The sequence below is a fragment of the Tupaia chinensis genome, unplaced genomic scaffold (genome assembly GCF_000334495.1).
Source record: "Tupaia chinensis unplaced genomic scaffold, TupChi_1.0 Scaffold000276_2, whole genome shotgun sequence".
NCBI classification, from domain to species: Eukaryota; Metazoa; Chordata; class Mammalia; order Scandentia; family Tupaiidae; genus Tupaia; species Tupaia belangeri.
In genome coordinates, this window is record NW_006159759.1 from 2,472,144 (window position 1) to 2,498,691 (window position 26,548).

Below are 26,548 nucleotides of genomic sequence, written 5' to 3' on the forward strand. Positions count from 1 at the left end.
CCCTGCTGTGAAGGAACCCCCCCCCCCCCCGCACTAGTGGAAGAGAAAATATAAAGATTTCAGAGTCAGGAGGGTACAAATAACGTTCAAGTTTGGTAATTTATATTGAGACTGCACTGAGGTGTTGTCATTAGCTAACATCTTGCAGTGTGCCCTAGAAATACAGTCATCAATATCAAATGGCAGATGAGTATGTACCTGGCGGGAACATATTCTAGCAAGAAGTAAATCTGTTCATATAAGATCAGTAATGCTTTCTTACGTATTATTAGTTTCTACTATTTTACTTGGTCAAATAAGGAAATTTCCACATGAAAATCTCATTTTGATTTATTTTAATTGCTCTGGTTTGAGGTATACTTTTTGGTGCAAAAACATATTCTGATGTTGGACCAGCTGTTGGCATAATGGCTATGTCGCTGGACTCCCATGTAGTCGATTGTGGTTTGAGTCCCAGACCTGGTGGCTTAAACTCACACCAGGTGCATGCTTAAGATCCCAAGAGGAGAATGGAGGAAAAGGGATTGTGGCATGGCCATCCCCCGCTGGGGGGCTATTTCTCACTTTCTGTCTCTCTGTCTCTTTCTGGAGAGCACATGCCCCCTATAGCAAAAAACTCTCCAAACAAACAAACAAACAAAAACCACATTCTGATGGACAGTCTTGCTTGTAATGATGTCTGATATCCATGTTGGAGAATTTTGATTATTCATGAATATGAAGACATCTGATATCCCCACAAGAGACCTAGACAAGTCAACATTGAGTACAGGTAATGATGAGACTGAGAACCTGAATTCAGGTGTTCTCTTCCTAGATCATTGACACTGATGATTGTTTAGATAATGGTGATATTACTAGGATTATAAAATATCTACAACCTGAAGTAGCTAAATAGACGTCAGAAGGTATATTAATTACATATTTGACTAAGGAGGCTTTATTAAGAATGCCAATATCCTCTAAATTCAATAGGCACTTTTCTGTCTTCACCTCACTTGATCTCTTAGCAGTATTAAGCATAGTTGATCATTTTCTTTTTTGTGAGCATCTCTTTCAGTATTATGTATTTATTTATTTTCATGCCTGGTTTTCCCCAATATCAAACTGGTCTCTCTTTGCCAGTCTCCTAGTCAATTTCTCCTCTTAGCTAAATTTCTAAATGTTGAATGTGGAGACAGCATAGCTACTCCTTCCTCTTTTCTTCTTTCCTCACCTCTTGAAATTTTGTCTTTATGAGCTTTCATTTAGTAGCATGACTTTAAATGCCACCTCTATGACTGTTATCTCTATGTCTTCAGCCTTGATCTTTCAATTAGTGTTCAGACTCACAGATTCTATTGCCTACCTTACTTATCCTCAAAGATTGTTTCTTTTTTTGGGAGGGGATTTTGCTATAGGGTGCATGCACTCGCCAGAAAGACAGAGAGAGAGAGACAGAGAGACGGAAAGTGAGAAATCACCCCCCAGGGGGGGATGGCCACGCCGCAATCCTTTCTCCTCCATTCTCCTCTCAGGATCTTGGGCACGCACACACACATGACTGGCATGAGTTTTAAGCCACCAGGTCTGGGACTCGAACCGCGGTGGACTACATGGGAGTCCAGCGACATAGCCATTACGCTAACTGCTGGTCTCTAACCTCCCAATTTCTACTCCTGACCTTTTCCTCCTTCCTTTCTCATTCTTCACATAAGAGCATTCAAAATGGTCTTTAAAAATGTAAATCAGACATTGTCACACACCCCTCCTTTCCGCTTTATATTACCCCTAATGGCTTTCCACTGCATTGAAGTAAAATATAATCCCTTTGTATTTTATGTATCCCTACATAATCTTGTGTCTGCCGAACTCTCTGGGTCACTTTTAAGCACATTCACACTGTTGCTCACTAATGTTGTTACTGGGGTGCTTCCTGTTTTGCAAAGGAGTGATGTTTGTTGCGCCTTTGAACTTTTGTATACATTGGTATCTAAGTACCTCTTACTTTTTGCTGGTTCATTTTAAAAGTTGTATTCCCTCATTAGAATGTAGCATTTTTAAGAACAAGCTTTTATACATCCTAGTCACACATTTCAATTCTAGAAAGATAAGAGGGCTGACCAAAAACGCCGTCACCTCTTTTTTCAAAATGGCACATAGAGCCTTGTGTGGTAGCTCGATCTTTCTGACATTTCAGGACGAGTTGGAATTATTCCTAGAAAAAGTGACTCATAGGACTGATAAAAGTATAGAGAATTGGAAACCAAGCTCATCTTGCCCTCATTCCTTCCTGCTCTTGCTTTCTAGGCTCTAGTAACCACCATCCCTCCTAAGAGATTTCCTTTTTCTGGTTTCCGCGTACGAGTGAGAACATGAAGTTTGTCTTTCTACAGTTTATTTCATGTAACATAATGTCTTCCAGACTCATCCATGTTTCCTTGAATGAAAGAATTTCATTCTTTGAAAAGACTGAACAGTATTCCTCTTTGTTTTTGCATATGTGCATAATACATGATTTCTTATTTATTTTATTTTTAAAAAAATTTTTTAGAGTTTTTTTATTTTTTGCTATAGGGCATGTGCACTCGCCAGACAGAGAGAGAAAGAGATAGAAAGCGAGAAATCACCCCCCAAGGGGGATGGCCACGCCGCAGTCCCTTCTCCTCCATTCTCCTTTCGGGATCTTGGGCACGCACGCTCATGCGCCCGGCGTGAGTTTAAATCACCGGGTCTGGGACGTGAACCGTGGTCGACTACGTGTAAGTCCAGAGACATAGTCATTACGCTAACTGCTGGTCCCATGTTTTCTTTACCCTTGATCATTCTCTTTATAAATAAAAAAGCTTATAATACACACATCCAAGTTAGTCCCTTTGATTTTTTTACTTTAAACCCTATTCCTTCTGAGTTTTTCATTTTTAGAAATTATTTAATTTATTATTATTATTATCGTTATCATTAAGTTTGCTATAGGGCATATGTACCCATCCGTGGAGAAGAGAGAGAGAGAGAGAGAGAGAGAAAGAGAGAGAGAGAAAGTGAGAAAGCAAGCCACCAGTTCGGGACTCAATCTGTGGTCAGCCATGTGGGAGTCCAGCACCTTAACCACCATACCACCTGCTGGCCCATCTTCCTGAGTTTTTCAGTTCTGTGACTGACATGCCATTCACTGAGTTTCTTGGGTAAAAAGCTTCAGAATTATCTTTACTGACTTGATTGTTCATAGCTCATATCCAATTCATTATCAAATCCTATCATATTCCCATTCAAAATATATTTTAAAAGGTCCACTTATAATCAACTCTACTCCAGTCAAAAGCAACCTCACATTCATTTTGGTTGGAACAATTATCTTTCCACTGTTCTCCCTGAGATCCTGCTAAAGTCCATTCTCTACCCTCCTACACCAAGAGAGGCTTCTAAAACATAACAGACCTTGACACTACCCTTCATATTAAAAGTACTTTAAGGGGTCAGCAGGTAGCATGGGGTTAAGGTGTTGGACTCCCACATGGCCGACTGTAGTTAGAGTCCCAGGCCCTGTGGCTTGAAAATCAGAGCAGGTGAGAGTGTGAGTGTGTGTGTGTGTGTGTGTGTGTGTGTGTGTGTGTTTATGTACACACATGTGCGCCCAAAATTCTTAAAGGAGAATGGAGGAAAAGGGATTGTGGCAGCTGGGAGATGGCCCACTGGTCCAGCAGAGTAGAGCTGGGCAGACCCCACGACGTCTTCTATGGTCATAAAAAGGGGTTGATTGCCAAGCACAGACATTGATGCATCCAACAAATATTTATTGTGACCTATTATGAGGCAAGTTGCTGTGACTCAGTAATGAAAAGACAGGGTCCCTTTAATCATGGTTAAATCAATAAACATGTAATAAACATACACACAAAATTATTTCAAACAATTCATTGAGACAACATTGTAGAAATAAGTCCATGATATTGTATGGGTAGGTAATGGATTCCTGGAAATAGTTCTTGCTGGAACTCATAGAAAGATTGTATAAATTCTTTATCTCAGTAGTTATCTAATGCTGGCTGTATGCTAACCAAATAGTTAACCAAAGAGTTATCAGGAAATATCTGGACCACAGATAGAATTTAAAAATGCTTCTGCCTGGAAAACATGTTAATGTGCAAATTCTATGATTGGTCTTTCTTCAAAAAATAAGATGATTTTTCTCTTAATATGAGTGGAAGCAGAGGACAAAGCAGAATTAAAAGTGATAAATACAGGGCCAGCCCAAAGGTACAGGTGGTAGTGTGATGAACTGCAGTTCTGGAAGTCACATGGTTGACTGTTGGGTGGGATCCCTGGTTGATCTGGAATACACTGTGGCATGGAGACAGTCTATATCCTGACAGGCTGGAGTGCTGGAGGGAAGAGGACTTGTGGCATGATGAGACCCTGTTGAGGGTGCTTGACTTTTCCTTGGGTGTCTACACCCACATGCGCATGCACACACTTCCTATCATGAATAAAATAAATATTTAAAAAAAATAATTCACCCAAGATCTTGAGTCAGTTGCTACTTCTTTACTGTATTTTAGATATTATTCTTCTAATTCCTATCCATCACTGGTGAATCATGGCAAGAACAAGAACCATATGAGAAGCATGGCTCTTGCTATCATGCAATACTCAGGTTCACAGGCTACCCACAACCCTCTAGTCCCTGCAGAAACTAAAATTTTATTGCAGTCTTTGAACTAATATGAAATGTTCACCATTATAAGGCTAGAATAAATAGCAAAATTTAAGGGTCAAAAATCACTAAAATAAACAAATACAGATCACTGAGTTCTAAGCAATTTGAGAGTTCTGGATTGGATGTAAATCCTGCCAAGAAACTATGAAAGGAAAACTTATTTTTATGCATATTATTGGAAATTTATTGGAAAGAAAGACACAAAACATTTGTAACCACCAATACATTGAATGCCATTAAATATCCACTTGTTGCTCCTGATTTTATCTGGGAATATCCAAACTCTATTTCCATCCTTTTTTTTATCTTCACATGGTGCTGTAGAAACTACTGTACTGAAAAGTAAGCCAGCTAATGAGCACCATAATAAATGTCAGTTAAACAGTGTTTTTTACTTTCGTTAGCATAGAGCAGAATTTCAAAGGAATATAATTCTGTTGAAGTGTCACCAAACCATCTCTTCAGGAGCCTGTAGTGCTAGCAGAAAAAAACAAGGCTTATTTTCAATACTTCTGTTCATACCTCAAATCCCTGTGGTCTTCCGAGGCTCTCTTTAATATGTTTCCATGCAACAAGAATCTCTGACATAGACACACTCGTAGCCCTGACATCCGTGGGAGCAGCACTGGGTTCTGTATGAGGAAAAATTTAAATGAAAATAATGAAAGTATAACCACTTGTGTCTATCAGAACACTGCACCTGACTCCTTCAGGTGTTCACTTCCTTACCTTACTTTTGGAACGAAGTTCTGTGGTAGCTAGGAAAAGCATAGTAAGATAAAAAGGTGAACTTCTCTATGGCAGAAATCGAAAGATCCAAAGATAGACTAGTAGAGAGGATAAGTGAAGACAGTAAAGACTGTAAGGAAGGGCAGTGGGTGGTAGAGGGCTGGTGGGAGGGGCAAAGGGAAGAAACATTGAACAGACAAAAGAATGCAAAGTTCTCTTTTGAAAAAAATGTTCTGTAATTTTTGCTTCATATATATATATTTTTTTAAAAAAAGTGAAGTTTTTAGTTTTTTAATACACGGGTCATTTCAGCAATTCCTTACGAATGACAACTGGTAAGTGTAGCGAGACAAGCAAAGATCCTTGGATTGGCTAGCACATTTCTGGAAGTGTTAAGTTGTCTGATTCACTTGTGAGCCAGTCGGGTATAATGATTAAGAAGCGGCAGTATCAGGCTTGATTTACTCTTGTTGCTGCTGCTGTGACCGCTGCTGTGTTGGTTTTTAGTGTTAAAAAGTTATTTGTATGTCTTTAGGTTATTTGTTTACTCACTTTCTAAGCTCTAGTTTCCTCACCTGTAATAAAGACATAGTAAGAGTATTTAGTTCAAAGAGTTTTTAAGGTTAGCTTTAATTGGGAAAAAATATACAGAATATTCAGTGCTGAGCTTGTCACTTAAAACATTTATTCGCAAAACATTAGGTCGTTGGGGAAGTCATGTCGCATTTTTCTGTTCCGCTGTGCAAAAATGCATCATGACTTTCTCAACAACCCAATGGTACTTGCTATTATCGTCTCATTTTGTTTTTCGCTCTGGGTAGGCACAGAATCTAAATGTAACTACTAGATATTTTTTTGTTGTTACCAATACGAAACTACATTTCCATGATTATATAAGGAATACGCTGTGAATCATGATATTTAAAAGGCATGAGTTGACTTTTAAGGCAGGTGTGGGCAGAAAAGGCAAGTCCCTAAAGGTCTTGGTGGTGGTGCTCAAAAAGCACCTTTCCACTTGTTTCTACATTCAGTGACCTTTCTTGCTATTTTTGAAAAATACGCAATGTCTGACGGGCATCCATCAAGAAGTACACTTTATTTGACGTTGCACTGTATGTGAGGAACAAAATATTTCTAGCTCTGACATGGCTGAATCATAAATACTGTGGCACAAACACACGTTAGATGAAATGGCGAATAAAGGCCATTCGATAGTTCAAACAGTTCTGTCCAAAGTGTATTAAAGAAAAATTCTACCCGCCTAAAAGTGCAGAGACTTTAATACTAACCCCATATCTCTATTAATCTAATAACAATTCAGATTAATCAGTTGAATTGTTTTTGTTTGTTTGTTAGTTTGTGTGTCTGTTCTAGATTCAGGGACCTTTATTTAGACAGAATTCTAAGTAAGATTTTTTAAAAGTCATTCTTATAGACCTTGAAGGATTTATACCCATTTTCTGAGATCTATCTATTTTTTTTTTTTGAGAGGTTTTTGCTAGAGAACATGTACACTCACCAGAAAGACAGAGACAGAGAGACAGAAAGCGAGAAATCACCCCCGAGGGGGGATGGCCGTGCTACAATCCCTCCTCCTCCATTCTCTTCTCGAGATCTTAGGCACACATGCACACATGCTTGGCACGAGTTTAAGCTACTGGTTCTGGGACTTGAACTGTGGTCGACTACAGGGGAGTTCAGCGACCCCCATATCTCTATTAATCTAATAACAATTCAGATTAATCAGTTGAATTGTTTTTGTTTGTTTGTTAGTTTGTGTGTCTGTTCTAGATTCAGGGACCTTTATTTAGACAGAATTCTAAGTAAGATTTTTTAAAAGTCATTCTTATAGACCTTGAAGGATTTATACCCATTTTCTGAGATCTATCTATTTTTTTTTTTTGAGAGGTTTTTGCTAGAGAACATGTACACTCACCAGAAAGACAGAGACAGAGAGACAGAAAGCGAGAAATCACCCCCGAGGGGGGATGGCCGTGCTACAATCCCTCCTCCTCCATTCTCTTCTCGAGATCTTAGGCACACATGCACACATGCTTGGCACGAGTTTAAGCTACTGGTTCTGGGACTTGAACTGTGGTCGACTACAGGGGAGTTCAGCGACATAGCCATTACGCTAACTCCTGGTCCCAGAGATCTATCTTTTTCTAATAGAAGGTGGTCACATATCTATCTGGAATGTTTTTTTATATTGATGGAAAAAAGCCTGTCAGAAATATCTACCCTGTTCCTGGGTAAGATTGCAACAAAAGACTTAACAAAGATACCTGTTTGTACCGAGTGTAATCTTTCTTAGGTCAAGTATTCGTTAAACTCACAGGCTGTAATTGTGTCAACACAAAGTGTTTAGGCAAATTCACATTCGTTTTACACAGAAACTGATATTAATTCCTGCCGTGGTATAAATTGTGATTTCTCATTTTGTCACTCTGAGTTTCTTTTATTTTAAAACCCAGTGGTTTCCCTCATCCCATTTTCCCATTCCCTATTATTTGTGCAATATACCTGAGTTTTTAAAAATGCTTTCTAAGGAAAGCTTTGACTCTATTTCAGTCACGAATTCTGATGGACAGTATTTCCTTTGCCATTTAATAAGAGTTAAAATTCTTGACTTTGAGAGTAAATGAAAAGCAATGCTGATGCTTCTGGGGGATGTACAACTCAATCTCTAGGATTTAGGATATGATTTATTTCAAAGGGAGCCATGCTTCAAATATCATTTGCTATTTGGTAGCAGTTTTGTTTCTCTTTAGAATGAATGCAACTCAGAGCTATGCCAAATGCTTTCTTTCAGCTTTTATATTATTGAAGCACTTACATCTTTGTCAAAGAAGATTACAGAGGGATAAATAATTTTAGAAGCAAAAAAACATGTGGTTGGGTGGCAGCCTTCTATCTCTTTGTCTCTAGAGACAGGAATTACTTTCCCATCAGCTCTCAGTAGCACTATGCAAGTTTAAGTACTTCTCAAATAAAAAATTTTAAAAAATGCAAAAGAAAGGAAAAGAAAATTAAAAAATACAGAAATGCATTTCCCAGACATAAAGTTTTATTTGTGTTTAGAAGCACAGAGGATTTTAAATAAGGGTCAGAACTGCTCTGATATTTCGCAGTCACACTTTAGGAGGAAATACATTATAGTTACATCTAATGGGATAAGAATGAATGAATTGAAAAAGAAGTGAAGAGACTTTCTTTCTTTCTTTTTTTTTTTTTTTTGAGAGGTTTTTTTGTTTTTGCTATGGGGTACGTGCCCTCACCAGAAAGACAGAAAGAGACAGAGAGACAGAAAGTGAGAAATCACCCCCCAAAAGGATGGCCACGCCATCCCTTCTCTATTCTCCTCTTGGGATTTTGGGTACCACACACATGTGCCCGAGGTGAGTTTAAGCTGCTGGGTCAGGGACTCGAACCACGGTCAACTACGTGGGAGTTCAGTGACCTAGCCATTACGCCAACCACTGGTCCCTGAAGAGTCATTTTTAATTTTTTTTACTTCTGGATCTAAATAATATCAGAAGTAGACCCATGTTGACCTGAATTGGAAATTTCAGCATGTATTGGGTCATTAGAAAACTCCTGACATATTTCTCTATGTTTTTCTCTGCAAAAATGTATCATGACTTTTCTGATGACAAAATAAAAGATATACATACATACATACCCTTATCTCAGTTTATTCTGAACTTTTAGGATGCACTCTTTATAGCCAAGTAAACATTTTCCAGTGGATCAGAATGTTTGTCTTCAGAGAAGGATTACTGACTGGACCACAGAATGTTCGGTTTGGACTAGAAAAGAGTTGGGCATTTCGTTGTAAACGAATGACATGAGGGTCATTAGAAAGGATTTTAGAAAACACCTGGATCAAAAGTCACTAACTGACGGCCAGTGGGTCTTCAGATCTGTTTTGTTTGTCTGTCTAATGTGTTAAATGAATTTAAGCATTGGCTTAAATTTAAGCCAATGCTTAAATTCAAATGTTTCATATAAAAATTAGAGTTTTTGGCTTCTCTTGGGCAGAGGGGATGAAACTACCAAGCCTGAATTCTTGTTTTGGCAGATGAGGACTAGTGACTGACTCCTTAGTCAGGACGTGTGTGTCTCAGTTTGCCACAGCCTCTACCATTCCCTATTGAGCCATAATGGGAATACTGCATTTATATTTCTCACCAGATTCCTGTTTTTGAATTTTGGACCTATGTTTAAAATCCATGGCCTCATTTTGCTGATTAGAAAAGTGACACACACAAAGGTTGATTATCTAAACTCTGCTTCAGGCTCTGAATATTACATTTTTTTCTTTCTTTCCTTTTTATAAATCACTTGATTTTTAAATGATTCTATTAGAACTTAGATTATGATCTTTTTTCCTCCGTATTTTAAATTGACACCAAGGAAGTAACTTGCTCATTCTCCATCTCTTGGAGTCAGTTTTGAGGCATAGAAGAGATTTTATAGGGAAACTTGTATAATTCATTCTTTTGCTGCCTGGTTGCCTCTGAACAACTGATGGAGGATTAGAAACAAGTAAGCTGGGACTAGCAGATGGCATAATGGTTATGTAACTGGAGTCCCACAGAGTTGATCACGGTTCAAATCCCAGACCTGGTGGCTTACAATTCACACAGGGCACATGTGCATGCATGCCTGAGATCTTAAGAGGAAAAAGGACGGGGCAGGGATTGCGGCGTGGCCATCCCCCAGGGGGTGATCTCTCACTTTCTGTCTCTCTGTCTCTATCTCTCTGGTGAGTGCATGTGCCTGATAGCAAAAACCTCTCTCGCTCAAAGAAAACAAATTGTAAAAAACAAGCAAGCAAACAAAAATGATACAAAAAAGATAAAAGAGAGAACTTAAATAAATAATAATTGCTGGGACCAGCAGTTAGTGTAATGGCTATGTCGCTGAACTCCCATGTAGCCGATCGCAGTTCAAGTCCCGGACCCAGTGACTTAAATTCATGCTGGGCGTGTTTGTGTGAGTGCCCAAGATCCTGAGAGGAGAATAGAGGAGAAGGGAATGCAACGTAGCCATCCCCCCTGGGGGGTGATTTCACACTTTCTGTCTCTCTGTCTCTTTGTGTCTTTCTGGTGAGCGCACACACCCTATAGAAAAAACCTCTCCAAAAAATAAAATAATAATAATTGCCATTTATAAAAGATTTGCTGCTTTACCAACTCTGTTCTTAATTCTGTATCCACTTAGTAACACTGTTAGTACTATTGCCTGTTTATCATATGAAGAAATTAAGGGGCAGAGAGGTTAAGCAACTTGCCCAGAGTCACACAGCTGCTAAATGTTAGAGAAGGATTGTGCTACATGTAGTCAGGTCTGAACCACTACACTATTTTGCCCGGTGTATATGTTACATTGTACACAACTAATACTTTTTTTTACTTTTTTTAATTTAAGGTTTTGGCCATAGGACAGTCTGGTTCACTGGAGAGAGAGAGAGAGAGAGAGAAAGAGAGAGAGAGAGAGAGAGAGAGAGAGAAAGGGAGAGAGAAAGAAAGGGAGAGAGAAAGAGAGAGGGAGGGAGAGAGAAAGAGAGAGAATGAGAGAGAAAGTGAGAAATTACCACCCCTCCCACCCCAGGGGGTAGCATGGCCATGCTGCAATCCCTTGCTCTCCATTCTTTTCCTGGGATTTGGGGCACACATGTACATGCTCCCTAGCATGATTTTCAAGCTACCAGGTCTGAGACTTGAACCATGGTCGATCATGTGGGAATCCATTGCCTTAACCACTATCCCATCTGTTGGCCCTACCCCGATGCTTTTCCTTTATTACTATCCTCTTTTCCCCTTGTGATTCTACATCTAACTTCTCTCAACAGTATTGGTGTTGGGCTCCCTTGGGGACTTGGTAATTCTAGGTCTTGGTAAAAACCACCTAGACTTCCATCATCACCTATTTAACCCAGTCACAGGCTTCCTGTCAACTCCCTTCATTCCTATTTCATGGGCTTTTGGTCGTTTTGAACTGCAGCTTCACTGCTCCTCACAGATCATGTCATACTGAGTCATTTTCAAAGCTCTCCTGGTCTCTAAATCTCTAGCACACTCACTGCTGTGTAATAGGAGTGAGGGGGATGAAAGTTCAGGGACTCATTTCTGAGACTGTACTAGTGTTGGGCCTAGTAAACTCAAAGGCTTAAAAGGGACTCTTTCTTGTCTTCACTGATGATAATGTTAATTAAGCCATGGAAAACCCCTTCAGTCTAGTCTTATGATATGCAGTGGACAGCCTGATTGATAAATTTTAGTTTCCGTTAGATTAAAAAGTTTGAACAGCATTACCATGTTCATGAATTTAGATGATACATTTGTATTAAGTGACCTGGCAGCTGGAGTTCTCCATGTAATACAGGGGGATGTGCTTGTAATATTGATTATACATCTGACTTCCCAGGAGGGGTGAGCAACAACATTAATCAAAGGGGAGTTTAATAAACTCCTTGGGAGAAGGGTTGTGGTTTCATTATTTAAAATTCAGGGAAGACAGCTGTATTTGAACTTTTACAAGCACTACTCCAAATAGATCATCTGGCAAAGACAGGAAATTATTTCTTGTATTTTACAACTAATATGCCAATTTATTAATTTTCGAGTTCACATAAATCCCACAGAGCTCAGTTTCAGTTAAGAACTGACCTAGAGAATAACACCTTATGAATATTGGGTTGTAATCTGAGCTGTGGTAGCTCCATCCACAAAGGGATATTTGCATAATATCTTCTGCAAATGAAGAGATGCTTTTTGGTTAAACAAAAATAATAGCAGGACACTTTTTCCATACAAGGTAAAAGCAAAAAGTAAAAACTCTAAACAAAGCTATTGGGTCACTGAGAAAGTCCTGTGCATTTTTGCTTAGGAAAACATAGAAAATACATCATGGCTTTCTAAATGCCTAATAAAAAAGGATAAAGTACAACCCACAGAAATAACTCAATCTATAATTAATCTATATCAAATTCCCATTTGTTTTTCTATAAGGTAAAACTGAATGCTCTAGATCTTTCCCTTTCTAAAGTTATTTAAAAACCCTATAAAACATGTAAATTTAATTGTAGAACTATGGAAGAGAAAGCTGATTTGTCTTTTCATCTTGAAAATAGTCATCTCCAACTCTACTATGTATTTTTAAATAAGTTATGCTGGAATTTTTTTTTTAACATTGGAACTATTTCAAAATGAGAGTATTGTATAGGATCATTCTATAAGCTAGAGGTCTCAAGTCACATTAGAATACTCATGTTTTCTTTGTTTAGGGTTAAAGATTATTCTATATATGCACGAGGTGCAGGGAATCATGGGAGGTAGTGATCGCCGCATCCAGGCTAATGTCAGATGCTATTTGGCACCGAAAGAACCACTAACGGTCACTTCTATTGTGGAAATAATGAAAGATTTCAGAGTCTCAGGGTGTTAACAGAACCATTTGGAACTTTGGTGATGAGACTGTTTACTCTAGGGTAACAGCTTCAGAATGACAGGGATCCAGGTCATAAGGGCCAGTGGGTGGCATAGTGGCTAAGGCACTAAACTCCCATGTGATCAATCATGGTTCATTCCCAGACCTGGCAGCTGGGAACTAATGCTGGTCACGTGTGCATGTATGTGTGCCCAAAATCCCAAAAGGAGAATGGAGGCGAAGGGACTGCAGCATGGTCATCCCCCCCATACCCCAGGGTGATTTTTCACTTTCTGTCTCTCTGATGAATGCACGTGCCTATAGCAAAACTCTCTTAAAAAGAAATGAAAGAATACAGATCATATCCCAAGTGATTTATTAAATTCTCAATATTTATAAGTGAATATAAATATTTATATTTTAATAACAGGTTGTTTCAAGGTTTTCCCTATAATAATGTAATCCTCATACCAAAACACTTTCAAAAGAGGAAAAGAAAGGGAAGAAAGATTGGAAATGCATGTAAGCACTTACAGAGGTGTGTGCTGACTGGATGCCATTCTCCATCATGTCCTGGGGGACATAGGTTGAGAAGTGCTGCTAAGGTGTGCCTTGGAAGTCTATCTGAACTGTGTTTCCCTCCAAATAACATACATCTGGTGGCTGTGCTTGACACATTTTCTTTCCTGGCTTGGTGTCAGCTGTGAAAATATGGCTTCTTCCTGGTACTGCAGGCATGTCCCTGGTATTGTTGATAAAAGGGGAAGAGCTAAGCCCATAAACAGAATTAGAAAGGCGGCCTTATTCTTCTTGTTCTTTACTGTATCTAAGAATATGAAGTCATTTTGAGGTGATAAGCAAGTAGACTGGGTTAGTAGAAGAATAAAGAAGCAGAGTTTGTTTTGTGGAGAAATACAATTTCAATCAGATTAGTTGGGCTTTGGTCAAGAATCTATTGATGAAAGGCATTCTATGAATCTACCTGAACACTCACAAACAGGAGAGGAACCTACCCTGGCCTGAGTACTATCTTTTATTTTATGAATTCTTTGCAGGCCTGACTTTTTCTCTCTCTTTTTTTCTTTTTCTTAAGTGAGATTTAGGGGGCGTGTGCTTGCCAGAGAGAGAAAAAGTGAGAAATTACCCCCCCACGGGGATGGCTACTTTGCAATCCCTTCTCCTCTATTCTTCTCTGAGCATGCACACACATGTGCCTGGTGGGAGGTTTAAGCTACCAGGTCAGGGACTCAAGCCACGATTAGCCATGTGGGAATTCAGCGCTTTAACTATTATGCCATCTATTGGCCCTGGCCTTGGTTCTTAAAGGATGGTTTAATTTTTAAAATGTTTCCCCCCTTTTTTTTTTTTTGGAGAGTTTTTTTGCTATAGGGTACGTGTGCTTGCCAGAAGGACAGAGAGAGACAGACAGAAAGCGAATAATCACCCCCCTCCCAAGGGGGATGGCCACACAGCAATCCCTTCTTCTCCATTCTCTTCTCAAGATCTTGGGCACACTTGCACATGCACCTGGTGTGAGTTTAAACCACTGGGTCTGGGACTTGAATTGTGGTAGACTACATGAGAGTCCAGCAACATAGCCATTACGCTGATTGCTGGTCCCAAAATGTTCACTCCTTTTTTGAATAAAGTAGTTAACCAGCAGATAAAAAAGGATGCTAGTTTTTCCTTTAATTACATAGCAAGAGTTGGTTTATTATTACTGCCTACTCTGGGACAATTGTTTGAAAGAATATTGTAAAATATAGAAAACACTGACGAATTTTAAGTTAGATTCATAAGGGCTTTCAGAGATGTTTCTGTCAAGACATTTATTTTTAAAGTAGAGAAAGATAAGGCTCAAAGAAGTAAATACTTGCCCAAGATCACGTAGTGTGATCAGATTTGAACTCAGCCTCCGCTGACTCTGGGAAAATTCTGTTTTTCTTCCTTCTCTTGCCTTGTTTCTGTTGGCATAACTTAGTGACATGGTGACACTTTACTCATATTTACACATAAATTTGTAGGTTTAATTAGGGAGCAAATGCCAAATATACCTTCAATTTTGTTGTCAGAACAAAGGCAGACTCTATTCCGATTTAATTTGCCTAGTGTATTTCATATTTCAGTCTACTAAAATAAAATGAAGTGTTACTATGAAATATGTTATAGCAACAACCTCAATGTCTTTGAAAAGAAATATGCATATTTCCTATCTAGCTTGAAAGAGAAATCTCCAAAGGCAAGCCATTTCAAGTTTAAGGAAACACAGTATTTAAAAAAAATGGTGGCTGCTATAATTTAATTTCAAAGCAAAGGTTGACAGTGAACTTATAAAGCTGGATTTCTTAAAGGCAGCACTGGTGTTACCATACAAAGCATGTTCAAAAACGTCTCCAATTCATCTCATGTGACCTTTGGACCTATGTGCTTGATAATTAAGTTAAAGTAATTTTAAAGCAGCCAGAATACATACTTCCTGAATAACACATGTACTTCAAAGCAGATCTGTGGGGTACTAAAAATAGAAAACATCATTATTTTATATACTGCTGTGATGAGGTAGTAGAGGGGACTGGTTAAAGCATATGCTTTGGCGTCCTATAGACCCAGTGAATATCACAACTCCATCAGTTACTGTTATTACTGACGACACTGTCACATCCTGCTGTGGATTTGAGCATGTTCCTTAACCTCTCTGAGACTTAGTTTCCTGAAAAATACATGGGAGCGTGTGATTCTTACCTCATGTTTGGTTTTAAACATTAAATTAGATAACATAATAGGATATACCAACTTTATCTGAAAACATTAGAAACTAGAGGTGCTAAGTGGTATCTCATTGGACTACCAAGGATTCCTTGTCTTTATTTGATTCTTGACTTTCCCGGCCTTTCTTATATTAGGATAAACCTTCTGCTTCTTTGTCAAAATTTGGCTCCATATGGTAAAAATATAAGGAAGTGTTTTTTTTTTTGGGGGGGGAGATTTTCACTATAGGGCGCATGTGCTTGCCAGACAGAGAGAAACAGAGAGTCAGAAAGCGAGAAATCACCCCCTAGGGGGGATGGCCACGCCGCAATCCCTTCTCCTCCAGTCTCCTCTCGGGATCTTGGGCACGCACGCACACGCGCCCGGCGTGAGTTTTAAGCCACCAGGTCCGGGACGCGAACTGCAGTCGACTACATGGGAGTCCAGCAACATAACAAAGCATGTTCAAAAACGTCTCCAATTCATCTCATGTGACCTTTGGACCTATGTGCTTGATAATTAAGTTAAAGTAATTTTAAAGCAGCCAGAATACATACTTCCTGAATAACACATGTACTTCAAAGCAGATCTGTGGGGTACTAAAAATAGAAAACATCATTATTTTATATACTGCTGTGATGAGGTAGTAGAGGGGACTGGTTAAAGCATATGCTTTGGCGTCCTATAGACCCAGTGAATATCACAACTCCATCAGTTACTGTTATTACTGACGACACTGTCACATCCTGCTGTGGATTTGAGCATGTTCCTTAACCTCTCTGAGACTTAGTTTCCTGAAAAATACATGGGAGCGTGTGATTCTTACCTCATGTTTGGTTTTAAACATTAAATTAGATAACATAATAGGATATACCAACTTTATCTGAAAACATTAGAAACTAGAGGTGCTAAGTGGTATCTCATTGGACTACCAAGGATTCCTTGTCTTTATTTGATTCTTGACTTTCCCGGCCTTTCTTATATTAGGATAAACCTTCTGCTTCTTTGTCAAAATTTGGCTCCATATGGTAAAAATATAAGGAAGTGTTTTTTTTTTGGGGGGGGGAGATTTTCACTATAGGGCGCATGTGCTTGCCAGACAGAGAGAAACAGAGAGTCAGAAAGCGAGAAATCACCCCCTAGGGGGGATGGCCACGCCGCAATCCCTTCTCCTCCAGTCTCCTCTCGGGATCTTGGGCACGCACGCACACGCGCCCGGCGTGAGTTTTAAGCCACCAGGTCCGGGACGCGAACTGCAGTCGACTACATGGGAGTCCAGCAACATAGCCATTATGCTAACTGCTGGTTCCCGAGGAAGTTTTTATGGAAAAACTGTATCTTACATCAACCAATACTACATTTGTTCTTCAACACTCAAATGACCTTACTTATCCCCCCTACTCCATGAAACTCACAGTAACGCTCTTGAGCTATTCAAGTCACATATGCAGAAAGAGAGAAAGTAGAATGGCCAGTCAGTATAAATTAAGCTTAATTTAGAAGGTCAAATGAACTCTGCCTTTGGTGGAACGTTTTCTATTATTTACAAGTTTAGGGAATATAAGACCTTTTTTGTTTTTATTTGCAGGGCTGATTGAAATTTGGCAGTTGAATAGACGGGCTAAGAAGAAAAAAATAACTTTAGGAATTTAGAGCTATTATACTTTCTCTCTAAAAAAACGTGTTTTTGTATTAAAACTTGAAAAAAAACCCCGGAATTTTAACATGGGAAACTGAGTTTCCACTTCAGTTCCACTACCTGTTGACTGTAACCATGAATAAATAAGAATTTTACATTCTGCTCATCTGCAAAATGGATATACTGCCTACTAGGTGTTGTCTACATTGTATCAGTAGCTGTCTCTTGAGAATTAAATGTGGCTATGCCTATGAAGGCAGTGTGCTGTAGAAAACGCAAAGATTTAATGGCTAGACAGATTTGGATTTAATTATCAGTTATAGGTGGTGTAACCTTTAGCAGCTTCCTTAGCTTTTCTGAGGTTCAATTTCTCTTTCTGCACAATTGAAAAAATGCCTATTACACCAGACTGTCATGAAGATTTAATGGTACATGTGAAAAATTTCTAACAAAAGGCCCTACCGAGCCATCTTTATTAGTACAATGCACTAATGCTTTGTGCATGGGGTTGGGAGTAAATGTTTATTAGCCATGTACAAAGGCTCTTCAAAAAGTTCATGGAAATTATGTATTATGAAACATCTTTCCATGGATTTCAAGAAGTTTTGGCACCAGAATAATTTTGTGCTTTAATTCTATTTTGTACAAACCTTTGAAGTACCTCATAAATGGAGTCTTTATTGAAATTTATTTCACATGTATATTGTTACACATATAAAATTATCTGAATTTCAAATCAAAGAGGATCAGTTAAATGTCCATCTAGAATATGGAATATTTGGTATTTTCTAGTATATCTATAAATGTCTCATTACTACAATATCAAGAGTCAAATAAAAATAAGTGATAAACTGACCTCCTTCTGCTGAACAGATGACCACAATTTGACTAAAAGGCCCATCTCCTTTGTTGTTGTAAACGCCAACCTTCACTTCAAAGGGAGTAAGAGGAGGGACACTTTCATCTCGATAAATGAATTTGGAAGCTTCAGAGGATGTCACCATTTTTTCCTTCCAACCACGTGTTCCATTGGGTCTAAAAGCCACAATATAGCCAAAGCCTTCCCCATTCTGAAACTCTTCAGATACTGGCTAAAGAAGAAAAATGCAATTAATTATGAGTAAAATAACTGATGAAAACAAAATCCTCCAAATACTTTTTTTTTTCTTGTTTAGAATTATGAATAACTGGGAAAAGGAGACTCTCAAATCTTTATTTTACATTGGAAGCCTACAAAATGCAACCACTTAGGCAGTTTTTGGAAATGTTAAAAGGCTTTAAAGGTAAAAGATAAAAAAAGGTGAAAAAAATAAATTATGTCAGTTGGTATGTAAGAAAACTCTCAAGAGTATTGAGAACCCTTGAAGTGAAACAAATTTGCTCCAATTAGTCATGAATATGAAATGAGAGTCCTTGAATTCCACGCGAAGAATTTAACATGCTGGGGAAAAGGAAAGCCGTCGTATGGTCTGGTGGTTGGGAGTACGTTGTCGTGGGTCATGCGCTGCCGGGCCCTTTGCAGAGCAGATTCAGGAGAGATTAACGCGAGCACCTTCTTGTGTTTTTCTCAAGGCTTTTGTGCTTTACTAACATGTGAAGAAACTGGACTATCGTATTTGTTCAAGAAACTTCTTGGGCCATATGGCTAACATTTACATTGATTAAATGAATATCTGTACACCATAGGAAGGGATCACGGGCATTGATTAGTCAATGGGGCAGTTACCAGCTACTGTCTAACATAGTACCCGACACATAGTAGATACCTAGTACAGTTTTGTTCACTTTTTCTTTCCTTTTCAATTTTGATTTGAAGAACTGTGTATTGAGTTGAGGCAGATAGCTAAAACCTACTATATAAGAGCTTAGAATAAAAGACAATTCTGTTTAGAGAGATTTCATCTCAGTAAAGGTCAAATATGGAGATGTTAATACCTCTGCAGAAATAATAAGACATGAAGTGTGTTTTTTTTTCCTTATTTGCTATTTTATCTTGTGAGTGAGAAAGACAGAGAGAAAGAGCCAGAGAGCACCTCCAGCAGGTTCTTGACCTTTGTGATCCACCCCACAGCCTTAGGCAGCCCTAGGCATCCCCATCTTACTCGGGGAATTCCCCAGACACCAAGCTGGTACCTTCCTTTACGGGTCAGCCTCACGCAGCATCATGTTTCACCACTGTGCCGCTCTCTGGTCCCCTTTGATAGGAAGTTTTATTAACGAAAAGAAGAATGGGAACCAGCGGGTGGCATGGTAATTAAAACGCTGGACACTCCCACATGGCTGACCATGCTTTAAGTTCTGGAACTGGTGGCTTTCTCTCTCTCTCTGTGTGTGTGTGTGTGTGTATGTGTGTGCATCTCTCTCTGGTCAAATTAAAATAAGTGAATGAATAAATAAAATTAAATACTTCTTATTTAAAAAAAAAGAAAAGAAGAATGAACAGAAGACGAGGACAGATGATGTACTTATCAAAACTCTCCTGCTGGGAAGTTTTATTTATTTATTTTTTCTGTACACTTTCCATTGTCCCATTTTCTCCAATAGATACTTCTGTTCTGTAAACTCTAAGGCATAGTTCTGTGAGCTACATAGTTACGTTTTATAACAAGGTTCTTTAACACCAAGAAAGAAAAATGGCTTCATGGAAAATAAGCATACTCCGCATAGGCTCTCTATCCTTATGCTTTTCCTTTGACGAAAGAACATACATTTTTGTAATCAACATTCCAATTCCATGTATTAGAGAAGTGCTTAGACTATGCCTCAGTTTCATAATTTGTCAAGTGAGGAAATCATCCGTACTATTAAGATTGCTATACGGAGGGGCCAGCAGGTGTTGTAATGGTTACATGGCTGTGCTCCCACATGGCCAACCATGATCTGAGTTCTGGACCTGGCGACTTGAAACTCATGCCGGGTGCATGTGCCTGTGTGCCCAAAATCCTGAGAGGAGAATGGAAAAGGGACTGTGGGATGGGCATCCCCCCTGAGGGGTGATATTTCACTTTTTCTCTGTCTCTCTGTCTCTTCAGTGAGTACAGGCCCTACAGCAAAAATCTCTCTCAAAAAAATAAAAAAGAAAGAAAGAAAAAGAAAAAAATTGCTGTATGGGTTAATAGAGAGAACCCAGGCACTCTGCTGCATGTTCAGCAGTGGTTAATTCTTTCTTCCCCACTGGTTTTAGCTTACAAGTAAGTCAAGAAGACTACTTAACTGTCAAATAATTAAATATCGAACAAAGCCAATCAATCCCCTGAAGTAGTTTGTGAAAGGATTTTTCTCTTTTTTTGAGAGAGAGATTTTTGGTATAGGGTGTGTGTGCTCACTGGAGAGATAAGACAGACAGACAGAAAGTGAGAAATCGTCCCCTGGGGGATAGCCATGCTACAATCTTTCTCTATTATCTTCTGGGGATCTTGGGCACACACACACACATGCGTCTGATTTCAGTTTCAAGCCGCCCAGTCTGGGACTTGAACTGCATTTGGCCATGTGGGAGGCCAACAATTTAAACATTATGCCATCTGCTGATTCTGAAAGGATGTGCTTTAATGACTCAAACTTTACTTTGAGATAGCCTGTATGATAGGAAAGCAAACCAGACTAGGACGAAAGTCATCTAGGGCCTGGTATCGAATGTGAAAGTTTCATTTTGGCAATACTCACCTGTGCAGTGCTCGCTCAAAGGGTTCTTCACCTCATTCAGACAAATATACTTCATCTCCATGTAAGGGACAGATACCACATATGCAGCCTTAGTTTCTACGGGATTAACCAGTTCTGTCACCTGAGTAAAGACTTGTTCTTACCTCCCAGGCAATGACTAATTCGTGCCTCCTTCCGCTTCTTCCACTCACGTTGGTGGGTGCTGTCTTTGGGACTGCAGACGAAACAGGTCGAGAGTGAAGGAAAAATACAGGCAATTTTCTTACAGTAGGAACATATCATAATCCTGCTTAGGTTGGAAAAATTCTGAAATAAACAATTCAAATAGTTGAAGTTTAAACTGATCATGTTAAACATTAAAACCAAGTATCTGTGACAGAAATTCTGCTTTGAAATCTATGTGAGAGAGTTTGCTATATATTTTTCATGGCCACGTATACATCCCAAACCAGTCTTCTTGTAAATGCTCTGTAGAAATAATGTTTAAATCATGGTTAATACTATTACTATGCTCTTAGAATATAGTACTGTGGTGGTTGAGGGTGCTGGCCTCCCACATGGTTGACTGCGGCTAAAGTCCTAGACCTGGTGGCTTGTTTTCTCACTCCCCCACCCCTGCCACTGTGTCCTTCTCTGGTCAAAATAAAATAAATAAATAAAAAGAAGAACATCTAGGAATTGCTAGGTAAATTTCAAACTTTAAATTGCATGCTTTTCCCCTCTTTGCTAAGGAAGTGACTCTTCTGCTGTCCCTACCGCTTGCAGAGCCCTGGAAGAGGCACAGGTTGATATTCACATTACTGTGTTATCAGAATCCCTAGGAAGCACCAGTTTAAAGAAATCTTAGCAACAATTTCATGGAGTAAGAGCCTACTTAAATGAATAAACATTAAAAAAAAATCTGTCAAGAAAGAATCTGAAACTGCAAAAGATATAAGAACCCAGTGAAACTTTTTCAAATGAATAACTATTAAAAGAATAAATGTGTCAAAGGAATAAATTTCCCCTTCAGTGCACCAAACCACAAAATCTGCAGTTGAAAGGGAACATTTTCAAATGAAGAACTGCTAAATGAAGAGAACTATTAAAAGAAATCATTTTCCAGGCTATGAGCCTGCATGAGCAATTTTCACTTCACCATTGCCTTTCTATCCCAGCATATAGTTTTTAAACGATATTGATATACTCATAAACACAAATTCACTTCTATATCTTACCTACTTGGGTGAAAGGCTATTAATTACTGCTAGGCATTCCATAGCATTTTAGATACCAGAAAAAAACTAAAGCAGAATGTATATGGAATCAGAAAAGAAAAAAAATTCTTTATGAGTCAGGGAGGTGGGAAAGAAATACCCTGAATACGTAATGAGTTCTACGGAAACAAATAGCCTTTAATTGTTAGGTCTGGATTTAGGTACTCTAAGGCACTTGTTTGTTTTTCTAATTGCCAGAGAGTGTGTGCACTTGCCAGAGGGGGTGAGGAGAAAGTACCCCCAATTGGGTGCAGTCCCACTGAAATCCTTTCTACATCCTGCCAGAACTTTGAGCATGCACATACATGCACTTGATATGTTTTTCAAGCTACTGGGGCTGGGATTCAAACCACAGTTTACCATGTGGGAACTAGCTCCCTTATCCACGAGGTAGCAGGATCAGCCTGTGGTCACATTTCTTGATGAACATGATTCCTGTCTTACTCGTGTACATGTGGCAGCTACCACAATCTGATTATAAGAGCAACAGAATGCATGGGAGGGTCTTAAAAAGTTTATGAAAAAAAAAACATTATGAAAATACTATACATGGATTTAAAAATGAGTTTGTACCAAAATATACTCATACTTTGATTCCATTTCCCCCCAAACTTCTTGGAGTGCACTTTCATACAGCAGCTGCTCTGAATCATTCTCTTTCATGATTACATGTATAGTAAAGACTGTTCATATGTGAAGTTAGCTCTCATGGAGTCCCTCAGAATGATAAGGAGTTGGATAGCCTTTTACCTTTTTCATTGGAGAAGCTATATGGAATTCAACTGGAGAAAAATATATTCCCAATAACTGTGAATATGTCCTAATACAATCAGTAAGCAATTGTATATGAATATTTTAACTAGTTGTCCTAGTTATTGCTACACATAAGCACTTGGAACATATCAGTATGCCTTGACACTACGTCTGAGAAACCACTATTAAGTAGTTCGAAGTTGCTGGGTTTGTGTCCTGCGATCATGAATAGCTGGAAGTGCAAACAATAGGAGGGGAGAGCAAATCAAAGTTTATTGAAGGAGAAGAAAGTTCCCCAAGGCAGGGGCCCCAAATGGGTTGCCAAAGAGGAGCTGAAGTAAGCCAGAGCAATGGTTGGCTCTCTGATGAGGAAGTGGGTTTAAGAAAATAGTTACTAGTTAGCAAGGGTAACTTAGTACCCCATTCTTAGTGGGAACAGCAGACCATATTGATCTACATTTTTTCTTAGAAAGTAATTGGAAAATAGAAACAGTTACCCTTAGTTATAATTGTTTCAAGCCCCAATACAGCCTGCTCTTCCTTTGTTAAAACATACTTTTGTGACTCCATCTTGGGTAAAGCTTACTATGGTTCTATCTTGGGCCTGTCTCTGTCTATTCACAGTGCTGTGTTCCATCTATCTCCTGGCTCACTAGTCCTCAATTTATGTTCTGGTCTATGGTACCAATAAGGCACATAAAAAGGGAGCTGATTTAACTGTATACACAAAAGGACAAGGATACAAGGTTTCACATTTGTCCTAGCTGAGCTCACAATTTTCAGAATGTACAGTCAAAGGAATAATGAAAGTAAGATCATTTGTTGCTATCATGAAATTTTGACTTCTCAGTACTATTCATTCATACTATTCATTGGAGGAAAAAATGTGTAGGACACACTTGCTTCACATTTCTCTCTATTAATTCACATCAAATAACATTAGGTGTAATATGTACCTGCTATGTTCTGAATGTGTCCCTGAAAGTTGATGTGTTGGAAACTTAATCCCCAATGTAGCAGTGTTGAGATCTGGAACATTAAGAGGGATTGGGTTGGGGCCAGTAGGTGTTGTGGTGGTAAAGGTGCTGGACTCCTACATGTCTGACTGTGGGTGCAGTACCAGACCTGGTGGTTAGAAAATCACACTGGGGCATGTGAGTGCATGCCCCAAATCCTGAGAGTGGAGGAAAAGGGATGGTGGTGTGGCCTTAGGGGATGGTTTCTCACTTTCCCTCTCTTTGTCTCTCTCTGGTGAGTGGATGATTTTTTATTGAGGAAAAAAAAAAAAAACTTAAAACAAAATTAAAAAAAAAAAAAAGAGATGATTGGGTCTTAAGGCTCCTCCTTCATAAATGGGCTAATGTAATTTCTGATGAAAGAATGAGTTCAGCCCTTCTGCTACTCTCTTGTGTATTCTCTTGGCCTTCTGCCTCCCACCATGGAAGACTCATCAAGGAGGCCCTCACCAGATGTGGCTCCTCCACCTTGGATTTCCAAGCCTCTGGAAACATAAGCCAAATACATTTCATTTCTTTGTAAATTACCTTATCTCTGATGTTTTGTTATTGCAGTGTAGACTAAGACACTACCTGCCCAAGTCCATTTCCTATTATATGGGACAGTTTGTATCCTAAAGGTAGGACTTCGAGTCCAATTCTTTGAGGACACCTTTACTGTGATCTTGGGAAGACTAGGCATTAAGGATCCTTTCCTGGGGCACCTTGGCAGTGCAGTCATATTACAAGTGGACTCACATGGGAAGGTTCTCGGTCTGTGTCCCCAGACCTCCCTTTACACACCAGGTTTATGCTGGTATTCATAAGGTGGGTGGGCTGAGGTAGGGGTTGTGTCACAGTGTGAGGATCCTGTCAGGGCTGCCTGTTTCCTGTCTGTCTCTCTTCCTCTTGCATGTCTCTCTCATGGAAGAAATACATGAATAAAAATTGTCAGCTCTCAAACATCGTATCTAAGAAGAGAATGCTCAGAACCTTTAGATTAGAGTTGGAGAGGAGGCCCAGGCTCTCTTATGGACACCTCTTAAAGCTGATTTAAATGATATGAGTAAAATGAAATAACAGTAACTATTTAAAATAGAAACTTTTGAAGTTTCCTAATACTGTTACACAGTACATTAATGCTTATTTTTAAGAAAATAAATTTACATTTTTCTAAGTTTTAACTTTCCAGTTTTAATTTTCTGAGTTAAAAAAAAATTAACAAGATAATTTCCACTTTGAGTAGCTAAAAAAGCAAAATAAGGCTTTCTATGATTTGATGCATTTCTATATAGATAATTTCCATGCCAGATTATGCATAAATAACTCAAGTTCTATCATTTTTTTTATTATTTGAAATCAGTCTTTGAGGTTTGCTTACTGCTACTAATTTATTTGCAAAACAAGATAGCCTATATTCAACTTGGTCTAAAGAATTTAGAGCCTCCTTTTTTCATCCTACCTCCAATTTTAATGTATAATAAATTATAGAAAAACAGGCATTATGGATCATTGTGTGTATAAGCAGCAATTATTAATTTTTAAAAGGCTTACTATATGTAATATGAACTATTAATAAAAAATTTAAAGCTTTAGTAATTGCTTTATTAGGGACCACATCTGGGAAGGCCTCCTTGCTGCATCATCCCATGGCGGAGGGTCTGGGATTCAGGGGGTGGGAGGCAGAAGGGCAAGAGAGTGCCCAAGAGAGCAGCAGAAGGAGCTAAACTCTAATTTGGAGATTTCTCAAAAATATACAAATAGAACTACCATATGATCCAGCAATCCCACTCCTAGGTATCTACCAAAAGGACAGAAGAATTCATCATTGGAAAGGTGCTTGCACATCTATGTTTACTGCAGCACTATTCATGATTGCTAAGACATGGAACCAACCCAAATGCCTCTGGATGCATGAATGGATTGAAAAACTGTGGCACATATACTCTATGGAATACTATTCAGCCATAAAAAACAACAAAACCCTGGCTTTTGACAGAAAGTGGAAGAATATGGAAGATTTACTGCTGAGTGAAGCAAGCCAGGCTGTGAAGGAGAGACACTATATGTCCCCACTTAATATATACCGAGTGTCTGCACTCTATGACTGAAAATGATTGGCCTAAGGTTGTACAAACACAAGATATGGGGGTGAATGCCAGATGTGGTGTGTGTGGAGGAGTGGGGCCTAAGGAAGGACATTTGGAGGAGGGATACAGAGGCAGAGCATTGACGGGATGGGGAGGTGTGGTGTTATCGGTTAAAGATATTTTTATCAACTGGACTGAGGAGAAATGTTCACTTTGTAAGCTAAATAATATGATTTAATGTATATAAAATTTTTAAAATTTATTTTATTATTTTTTTATACATTATTTATTTTCATTTTATTTTCTTCCATACATTCAATCACATTATTATTCGTCTTACAAAATGGATATTTCAACAGGTGAACATTTCTCCCTAGTACTGTTGATAAAACTATGAAATATCTTCAACAGATAATATCACACCTCTTTGTGCCATTAATGCTTTGCCTTCCTGTCCCTCCCCCAAATGTCCTTTCTCAGACCCTCCTCTTTCACACACACTATATCTGGTATTTACATCTATATACTATGTTTCTATATCC

The 26,548-nt window shown here is 38.8% G+C and overlaps 1 protein-coding gene across 1 annotated transcript in view; it reads right to left on the reverse strand.

Annotated features, from left to right (window-relative positions):
- The window catches only part of CNTN5 (contactin 5), a 515,333-nt gene that overhangs the window by 31,137 nt on the left and 457,648 nt on the right, over positions 1-26,548 (reverse strand). Inside the window, exons 17-19 of the mRNA XM_006150105.2 lie at positions 21,056-21,126; positions 18,103-18,337; positions 5,219-5,328 (exon numbers count right to left, since the gene is read on the reverse strand). Coding sequence (XP_006150167.1) covers positions 5,219-5,328; positions 18,103-18,337; positions 21,056-21,126 — 416 coding nt within the window. The remainder of the gene's footprint in view (positions 1-5,218; positions 5,329-18,102; positions 18,338-21,055; positions 21,127-26,548) is intronic.